At 47.4% G+C, this 10,571-nt stretch overlaps 1 protein-coding gene across 1 annotated transcript; it reads left to right on the plus strand.

Moving 5' to 3' along the window:
* The first annotated feature begins 3,541 nt into the window (after positions 1-3,541).
* On the plus strand, positions 3,542-10,328 carry HEATR5B (HEAT repeat containing 5B). The gene has a single exon (XM_069638047.1). It carries the CDS (start codon positions 3,752-3,754, stop codon positions 9,899-9,901), a length of 6,150 nt encoding a protein of 2,049 aa, XP_069494148.1. The 5' UTR covers positions 3,542-3,751; the 3' UTR covers positions 9,902-10,328.
* Positions 10,329-10,571: the final 243 nt, after the last annotated feature.

A 10,571-nucleotide genomic window follows, 5' to 3' on the forward strand; every position in this document is an offset into this window, starting at 1 on the left:
CACCCTCTTGTCAGGCTTCCATTTCCTTTGTCTCCTCGCTCTTGTCTTCTCCTAGACCGGTGTCTGCCATCTTCCCCTATTTACACACTGGAGTCTCTTTCCTGTTTTGGAAGCTGCTAATGCAGTTGGGCTGTTCTTCCTTGTCCCATTGATCCGCTCAGCAACCGTAGTCTTTATTTCACATCTTCCTCACGATACATACATACTTATTCCAATGCCTGCAGGGTTTCGGAGACAGCACTACTCCCTGCCAATACTAAGATCGCCAGAACCACTAGCTACCAGCTGACCCTTGCGAAGCTCAAAGGGCTTTTTCTGCCAACATTGGCTTTTTCCCTGAATTGGGGCTGGCTCCCCAGAGTTACTCTAGCCTGTAGTTCCTGTCTCGGACAAGGTGGCCTCTGGAGGAGCTCGCCCTTATCTCCATGAAAGAAAGAAGAAGAAAGAAAAGATCAGAAGGAGGGAGAAGAGGGTTGCAGGAAGACACGCAGGAAGAAGAAGACGGTGACCCAGGACAGCTCAACTGAAGATCCAGGTGAGGAGAGTCAGAGGGAGGACAATCCAGAATTTGATACACCCACACATGTGAAGTACCGTTTTTGTCGGGACACCTGTGGGAATGCGAGAAGGTAGGACATTTGTTGTGTTTGCGTGGTTTTCATAACGTTTTCGAACATTTGCTGCTGCACTTTGTCACACAACCCTTTCATTTCCCAAATGTGACCGACATTTTGTCGCTGCTTTAGGCACTATACACTTTTGTAACCTGCACAAGTCACCTAACGTTCAAAAGGTCTGCGTGCCCTTCCTCACCACATTTGTTTTCTTTACTTACACATGCTATGTACGTCTGTTTAGGCCATAACCATGCCTGTTTAGGCATGGTAGACAGGTTTAAGCATAAAAAAAACTGTGTACCATGGCTCAGTTTTTGGCTTGTGGTATTACTTGTATTACTTGTTTTGTGAAACATTACGAAAAATGTGTGATTTCCTAACAAAATTCACAGAAGCCATTGCTATAGCAGGCCAACCATGTCCACCACATACCTTTTTTTCTATAATTTTCCCAATTTTTCCCCAAACTATGGAATCTTTCCCTACAAGTTGTTGCCTGACCTGCGCAAATAAGCCCTTCCTAAACTTGGAATTTTGTCTACTTTTCAGAAATGTATGCCTTTCTGTCTTCCCATTCAGCTTTCCTATGCTCCTCTTCCATTCCGTCCACGCATGTCCTATTGGAAAAAAGGGTGAAATCGTCTACCTCTCAAAAAACAGCTGGTAACCATATCAAAATATGTTTTTTTGGTTTCCACTCAACCTGTTCTTGAAAGCCTGGAAAATGTCAAATTCAGCATGTCAAACCATTTGTTCCTAGCTCACAGGCTTCTTTATACATCATTTTATTGGCATTTTCTGAAAAACCCAAAGTTTTCTCCTTTTTTGGTTATTTTCTCTCACCCCCTACAGCAAACTAGGATTGCCAATATAGGTGTTATGACCGCCTACATGTGGGGAAAAAAGGGGCCAAATTTGGCCGAGATATCTCATGTAACAAAAAAGTTACAAGGGATTGAATGGCGACATACCGAAATCACCAAAAAAGGCCTTGGCAGTGCGGGGTGAACCTTTGGCAGTTAAGGGCATACCTTCCTAACCTCTGGGTTTTCCCCAGAGACTCTGGGTTTTTTGCCTTTTCTCCGGGGAAGACCCTGGAGTCCCCAGGTTTTTGCTGCAGTTTCCGGGTCCCGTCTAATCCTCCATCAGATTGGCTACAAAAGACCACTGCGGGTAGCCAATCGGGTGGAGGTGTGCGTGGACCCAGAAACGGCGCAAATGTTTACACCTGCGCACTATATGAGCCCATTGCTGCTGGGGGAAGGGGGGGCAGCTTTTACTGATTGCCTTTTTTTTCATCCTTGCAGGACTGCGCCGCAGACTCCCAATCTGTGTGGCTTTGTCTCTGCAGCAGCATAGCTCTCAACCATTTGTGTAGCAAAGGCGGGTGAAAACACCCGATTGTGTTTTTGGCGGGTGAGAGGCCCATTGAAATGAATGGAGGAGGCTTGGCGGGTGATTCAGAGCTTTACAAGGCGGGTGACACCCGCCAAAAGCGTGTGAGTTGAGAGCTATGCAGCAGTGATTGTAACGCTTCCAGCAAATTGGCAAAAAGAATGCAGACTGGAGCAAAACAACGCACGTTTTTTTGCTTCAGCTTTCATTCTTTTTTGCCGAGTTTGCCTTATGTTTTAGTTGGCCTTCCAATGCGAACGCTGAATACTGCTTTCAATCCGATGTCATTGATGAGAACGGATTGGAAGCAGTATTCCGAGTTTATTTTGCTTTCATTCTTTTTGACCAATTTGCCAGGGCTCAAGTCGAGGAATGCGGGTGGACAGAGTCCACCCACTTTTTAAACTGAATTAAAGCCGACCTTAGGGATTGCACCAGAGCCATCAAGTTTGCACGCTGGACACCTCACCACTGCAGTAAATAACCTGATGAAAAACAACCATAGCTCTCAACTCACATGCTTTTGGCGGGTGTCACCCGCCTTGTAAACAGCGGACTCACCCGCCAAGCCTCCTGCCCGTCCATTCCTTTCAATGGGCCTCTCACCCGCCAATAATCAAATCGGGTGTTTTCACCCACCTTTGCAACACAAATGGTTGAGAGCTATGAACAACTAAGGTGAAATGTCCAATTTCGGTACTGTAAGTTCCAGGGAAAACCTTTGTATTGGTTCTTAGTTTAAAACATGTGCACATTTTAATGTGTTATTTTATGGAAGGCGAATGCCATTCATCCTATGCGATTTGGGTGGTTATGAAAAGCCAACTTAATGAAATATGCATATTTCACATTGAACTGCAAATTTCTGACCACATCACATTGCAACCAAGTTTACCTTTCTGGCATGTGGGCTGAGCCGTGTGCAAATGGGCGGAGTCTTGTGTGGCTGTGGGCGGGGCATACATCTCATGGTTTTTGATTTTCAAATGTAGGCAGGTATGGTTAAGAGATTGATAGAATTATGACTTTCTGGAACGTCAGAGTTGAAAATTGAATTACCACTCTAGTTCTTTAAGAACTCAGTGAAAGTCAGTACGGAGCGTTGTAAAAAAAAAAAAGACAACAGGCATTTTCACCAACACGGCGTTCATTGTATGAAACCTCGTTCGTCATGCTATGTTAAAGTTGCGTCATAAAGTTTACGTCACGCTATGGTAAAGTTGCGTCATAAAGTTGGCACTTAAAGTAACAGTGCTTAGAATAGCTTAAGTGTACATCGCTGTGCAACAATTTCCCTGTCTAAACATGCAACCAACCGAAACCACTCACTTTTTAAAATGACATGCAGTTACGCAGTAACCCGGGGTTTATTCCGCGGAAGAATACTAAAATATCAACGCTACGCAGTTAGAATAGTTTCATTCAGGCGGGTCGACTCTTCTTAGTCCTTCATTTGTTTCCATGGGGGAGGTGGGGCGCGTTGTGTTTGGTCTTTCTTCCCTTTCCGTCACTGGTTCCAGGGGTCCGTCTTCCATTTCCATGGTGGATACAGCTCTGTGACAGAGAGAGCGAGCCGCGGATACCGGAAGTGGTGACCGCCTCCCCACCATCATCTCTCGTTCAAGGTCTTCCGGTGGGAATAAATCCCTGGAGACTAGCAGCAGGTGCGGGGCAATATCTAGAGCGCCGCACGGCTGCTGCCGCCGCCTCCGCATCGTTTTTTGCGCACTTATCCAGCAATGGAGCTGGCCCACAGTCTCCTGCTCAATGAAGAAGCATTGGCTCAAATCCCCGAGCCCAAGAAACCAGTGTTCATCTTCGAGTGGCTTCGCTTTTTGGATAAAGTCATTGTCGCTGCCAACAAGACTGATGTTAAAGAGAAACAGAAGAAGCTGGTTGAGCAGCTCACCGGGCTGATAGGCAGCTCCCCTGGGCCTCCAACGCGGAAATTATTAGCCGAAAATCTTGCAACACTGTACAGTGTTGGGGACACGTTTACAGTGTTTCAAACCCTGGACAAGTGCAATGAAATGATCAAGAGCAAAGATGACACTGCAGCCTACCTCCCCACCAAACTGGCTGCCGTTGCATGTGTGGGCGCCTTCTATGGAAAGATGGGCAGGATGTTGGGCAGCACTTTCCCAGAAACCATCAATAATCTCCTGAAGGCCATAAAAAGTGCTGAGTCTCAAGGTCGAAGTGAGATCTTGCTCAGTTTGCAGAAGGTTCTCGGTGGCTTGGGTGGCGCTGCTGCGTCCTACCACCGCGACATCTACAAGAATGCCCGCTCCCTTCTGACAGACAGATCCATGGCTGTGCGTTGTGCTGTTGCTAAATGTCTGCTGGAGTTGCACAATGAGGCTGTGTTCATGTGGACAACGGAGCTAGAGAATGTGGCCACGCTCTGCTTTAAGGCACTGGAGAACTCCAATTATGGCGTTCGAGTTGCAGTATCAAAGCTGTTGGGGACTGTCATGGCAACAGCGTTAATGCCAAAGCAAGCCACAGTGATGCGCCAGAACATAAAGCGAGCGACCTTGGAAGAAGTGCTGGAACTGTTGTCCAACGGTTTTCTCAGAGGAGGTTCAGGGTTCCTCAAGAGTGGAGGCGAGATGTTGAAGGGTGGTGCGTCCATCAGTCGAGAAGTCAGAGTTGGTGTTACACAAGCATATGTTGTTTTTGTCACTGCCTTGGGAGGACAGTGGCTGGAGCGCAACTTCGCAATACTTTTGTCCCATGTCTTGGATCTTGTTTCCCATCCAAGGGCCACTCAAACCCACGTAGAGGCAGTGTACTCGCGAAGATGTGTTTCTTTCATTCTGAGGGCGACTGTTGGAAGCTTGTTAGGGGAGAAGGCTCAGATTGCTGCTGCTAAGGAGATCTGCCAAGCTATTGGTAAACAAATGAGATCAGTTGAAGCGGTGGTCAATGAGAACAACAATGAAAATAAAACTGGAACATCTGATGTTGCATCAAGTCAGCATGTCATGGTGTGCGCCCTTCAAGAACTAGGCAGTCTGGTCCAGAGTTTGAACGCTACAGCATCACCTCTAATTCAAGAACCCTCTGTAGGTCTTCTGGAGACCGTGACCTCGGTCCTCCTTCATCCCAGCATGGCAGCTCGACTTGCTGCTGCATGGTGTATGCGCTGTGTGGCAGTAGCCTTGCCTTTTCAACTCACACCACTGTTAGACAAGTGTGCAGAAAGACTTAACAATCTAAAGACGTCACCAGAGGCTGTTAGCGGTTACAGTTTTGCAATGGCTGCTCTGCTAGGAGGTGTATATCAGTGCCCTCTGGGTATTCCTCACGCTAAAGGAAAGATGTTGGTTAGTATCGCTGAAGATCTGCTGCGGACTGCTTTGCAAAACAGCAGGATGACGTTGCAGCGTACTCAAGCTGGGTGGCTATTGCTTGGAGCGCTGATGACTTTGGGCCCAACAGTCGTGCGTTACCATCTACCCAAAATGCTTTTGTTGTGGCGAAATGTCTTTCCTCGTTCCTTGAAGGAACTGGAAGCAGAAAAGGCACAAGGAGACTCCTTTACATGGCAAGTGACACTTGAAGGACGTGCCGGAGCACTTTGTGCAATGAGAAGTTTTGTTGCTCACTGTCCTGAACTCCTTACAGAGGATGTTATCAGAAAACTAATGACCCCTATCGAGTGCGCCATGACGATGTTGTCACACATTCCATCTGTGATCAAAGCTCATGGAGCACACCTGAAAGCTAGTGCAGCTATGGTGCGCCTAAGACTTTATGACATCTTGGCTTTGCTGCCACCTAAGACATATGAAGGGTCATTTAATACGCTCCTCCGTGAACTGGTTGCAGAGTTTACCTTGACGGATAACTCTGCTAACACGACTACATCTCTTCTCAGGTCACTTTGCCATTATGATGACAGTGTTCTGCTTGGCTCGTGGCTGCAGGAAACGGACCATAAATCAATTGAAGATCAGCTCCAGCCAAACAGTGCATCTGGCAGCGGTGCACTGGAACATGACCCCTCCTCAATCTACCTGCGCATTCCTTCTGGGGAGGCTGTTCCTGGTCCTCTACCGCTGGGTGTATCTGTCATTGATGCCTCTGTGGCCCTGTTTGGGGTCGTATTCCCTCACGTTTCTTTCAAACACAGGCTGCAGATGCTAGATCATTTTGCAGAGTGTGTCAAGCAAGCAAAAGGGGTGCGGCAGCAGGCAGTACAACTTAATATCTTTACTGCTGTGCTCAGTGCATTAAAGGGCCTAGCTGAAAATAAAAGCACTTTGGGACCAGAGGAAGTCCGTAAATCTGCCTTAACCCTAGTTATGGGTGCATTGGACAATTCCAATCCTATTTTGAGGTGTGCGGCTGGGGAAGCTCTTGGCAGAATGGCTCAGGTTGTTGGCGAAGCAACATTTATTGCCAAAATGGCTCAGTACAGCTTTGACAAGTTAAAGTCTGCACGTGATGTTGTGTCCAGGACTGGCCATTCGTTGGCATTGGGCTGTTTACACCGCTATGTTGGTGGAATTGGCTCTGGGCAGCATCTAAAGACAAGTGTTAGTATCCTGTTGGCCTTGGCACAAGATGGCACTTCTCCCGAGGTCCAAACCTGGTCTCTCCATTCCCTTGCCCTGATAGTAGATTCTAGTGGACCAATGTATCGTGGATATGTGGAACCAACGCTGTCTCTGGTACTCAACCTACTCTTAACGGTTCCACCTTCTCATACAGAGGTGCACCAATGCCTTGGAAGGTGCCTAGGGGCTATAATAACTACAGTCGGACCTGAACTGCAAGGTAACAGCGCCACCATTTCAACAATCCGCTCATCGTGTTTGGTAGGCTGTGCAATCATGCAGGACCATTCAGACTCTCTTGTTCAAGCAGCTGCCGTGTCTTGCCTCCAGCAGCTACATATGTTTGCACCACGACATGTCAACCTATCCAGCCTTGTTCCCACCCTTTGCGTTCACCTTTGTAGTTCGCATTTGCTACTGCGTCGAGCAGCTGTTGCATGCCTGCGGCAACTTGCACAGAGAGAAGCCGCAGAAGTCTGTGAATATGCTATGAGTTTAGCAAAAACTGTACGAGACAAAGACAACAGCAGCATAAATATAACTGAGACTGGGCTTGAGGGAGTTCTTTTTGGAATGTTAGACCGAGAGACAGATCGGAAACTGTGTTCCGACATCCATGATACCCTGGGACATATGCTTTCATCTCTAGCAGTGAACAAGCTGTCTCATTGGCTCTTGCTGTGCAAGGATGTCCTAGCAGCCTCCAGTGATATGAGTGCTGCAGGCCCCGTGGGAGGAAGCAAAGACGACGAATCCGAGAAGAAGGATGAAATGGATGATGATATTATGTTTACCACTCTAGGAGATGATGACAAATCAAAACCGTCAGTCGCTCCTCGATGGGCCACACGTGTGTTTGCGGCTGAATGCCTGTGTCGCATTATCACACTCTGCGAGAATACCCAACAGCCCCACTTTGAGTTGGCAACTGCCCGGTCAGCCAAGCTCAAAAATAAAAAAAATGACCTGCTGGTGCTCCATCTTTCTGACCTGATTCGCATGGCTTTCATGGCATCGACCGATCACAGCAACCAGCTGAGGATGGCGGGTCTTCAGGCCTTAGAGGACATCATCAAAAAGTTTGCATCAGTCCCGGAGCCAGAATTTCCAGGGCACGTGATTCTGGAGCAATATCAGGCCAATGTTGGAGCTGCACTGAGACCAGCATTTTCTCAGGACACTCCGTCGGATATCACAGCAAAGGCCTGCCGTGTTTGCAGTACGTGGATCGGAAGTGGAGTAGTCAGTGACCTGAACGATCTCCGACGTGTTCATAACTTGCTAGTCTCTTCCCTGGATAAGGTGCAAGCGGGAAAGGGGTCCTCAGGACAACTTTACAGGGAGAGTGCTGCCACAATGGAAAAATTGGCTGTCTTAAAAGCTTGGGCAGAAGTTTATGTTGTGGCGATGAAGACCAAGAAAGAAGCCGACGCCGCACCGAAACGGCCCCATGTAAGCGCAGAAGATGGCGATGAGGATGGCTATGGGGCTGGTGACGAGCTTCCCCCAGACAGTTTGATAACGCTTGTTCAGCCCGAGCTACCATCACTTAGCTGCCTCTGGCTTGCTGCCCTCAAAGATTATGCACTTTTGACATTGCCCTCGGAGTTTGCTGGTCAGCTCCCGCCTGACGGGGGTGCATTCTACACGCCAGAGACTATAGATACTGCCAGGTTGCATTACCACAATTCTTGGGCTCCAATCCTACATGCCATGGCACTTTGGCTTAACAGTAGAGAAGTTAATGTCCCTGAGTCCATAGAAGAAGAAACGGAACTAGTAAATTCACAAAAACAAGCAGCGCCCGATGCACCAACTGCGGCACCTGTAATGAATAAATCTCTCCCCGAGTTGACTAAAGAAAACCTCCACCTAATTCTGGGTGTCAGCATACAATTCTTCTGTACCCCTAGGCCAGAAGAACCCATTGAACATGTCACAGCCTGCCTCCAGGCACTAGATACTTTGCTTGATTCCCCCTGTGCCCGCGCGCACATTGCAGAAGACCAGCTGGTCAGTGTTGAGTTGTTGAATGTACTGCATCGTCTGTTGCTAACATGGGATCCTCCTTTGGTCCAGCTGCTTGTGACTGGAGTTGTAAAACAGATTGTGCAAGCATCTCTGGACTGTTTGAAAGAAAAACAGAACATTGCAAATGAAAATGATCCAAAAGAAAGAGATGTGAGTGTGTCGGAAGTAGAAGGAGAAGACAGTGGTGGCATCGTTCCTGGGAAATCTCTAGTCTTTGCTGCTATGGAGTTGTTAATGTTCATCCTAGTGCGTCACTTGCCGCAGCTCAGCATCAAGATGTCAGCCTCCCCAAACCATGCGCCCAACAAACCACAGCAGCTGCCAGAAGAAAGCGCTCGCCTGGTGGCTGCATCTATAACCATCCTTTCTGAACTCCCATTGCTGTGTCCCCCAACGGCGTGCATGACTGTGTTGCCCACAGTCCTTTATCTAACCACAAGGGTGTTAAAAGAGACTGCAGTAAAGTCTGTGGATGGCCAAGTCCCATTACCTGTTAGTGCAGCGTTACAAAGCATGAAACATATCGTATCTTCACCCTTGGCCAGGACGGACAAAACTCAAAAGCAATGGAGCAGCCTCATCCGCAGCGCTTTGGCATCCATCTTGGAGTATTCAGAGCCCCATGAGTCCAAATGTGTCTTGGATGAAGTCAGCATGCTGACGGCTATCGTCCTTTTCCTTTGGTCTGCAAGTGCCGAAGTCATTGGTGTGCAGTCACTGCAAAATGGGTGCTTGACCAGATTCAAAAATGCCCTGAACTCCACAGACCCCTTGGTTCAAGCCAAAAGTTACCAGCTCCTACTTTCTGTTTTTCAACATTCAAACCGTGCCCTCTCAACGCCCTATATCCATTCCCTGGCACCAATTCTGGTGGAGAACCTGAAAGCCGTGGAGAAAAATAAACCAGCCAGCAGTGCTGAGCTTTTGGCAGTCCAGGAAGGCATCAAAGTTCTTGAAACATTGGTTTCCCTAGCAGACGAACATAACCGTGTCCAGTTGCTTGCCCTGCTTGTCCCAACCCTAATCTCTTATTTATTGGATGAGCATGTCTTTGCTTCAGCCTCTCCTGTATCCAAGGATCTCCATGAGTTTGCCCTTCAGGACCTCATGCGAATCGGTCCCCTTCACTCGCAGGCTTTTAAAACCATAATGGGAGCTGCCCCGGACCTTAAAATGCGCCTAGAGACTGCCATCCGAGCAAGCCAGGCCAGCAAGGCAAAAGCGGCAGCCAGGCAGCCTGCACCGACAATAAACACTGCTCCAACCATTAAACTCAAAACCAGTTTCTTTTGAACCCTAACACGGAGAACAACAAGCATACAACTAACCTGTTACATGCTGTGAACAACTATAATTCGTTATTGAAAAAAGTATTGAGAATTACATTCCTGTACGTGTATTTTTCGGATGCTGGTCAAAAGTGGCACTCCTGTGTTTATTTCTGAACTTGCCTTTATGTAGATTTGACTTTCTTAAACTCATCAGCCTCAATGAGCGATCGATCCCCATACTTAACAAAAAAGTTGTGGTTGAAATACGTTGTCCTTTTTGGCCGTTCGCAGGTTCCATCGTGTCTACATGCTCCTGCCTTTGTGTTGTAAATCTGTGGATATTTATTGAAGGACGCACTTTAATAGAAATGTTGGTACTTGGGGTACATGTCTAGTATGCATATATATATATATATTAAAAATAATTCTATGTAAAGATATTTTAAAAATGGAGTGATCTTGTGTGATTCACAACATTATTTTGTTAGCTAGCTTTCAAGGGCACACATCGCTTCCTCTGAGGGTTCATCATACCTTTTCATTTTAGCAAAGGGAAATCTAATTACATTTTACAATTGTGTAAAAATGAAGTGGTGCACACACACACACCTTCATTCAGGGGTGTTGCTCGGTTTGGATAAGATCTGGGGCTATGCTAATGATGGGATTGTCCGGAGTCTGGGCTAGCTATC

This window comes from Ambystoma mexicanum, chromosome 14 (assembly GCF_040938575.1).
Source record: "Ambystoma mexicanum isolate Mex_15411 chromosome 14, UKY_AmexF1_1, whole genome shotgun sequence".
In the NCBI taxonomy this organism is placed as follows: domain Eukaryota; kingdom Metazoa; phylum Chordata; class Amphibia; order Caudata; family Ambystomatidae; genus Ambystoma; species Ambystoma mexicanum.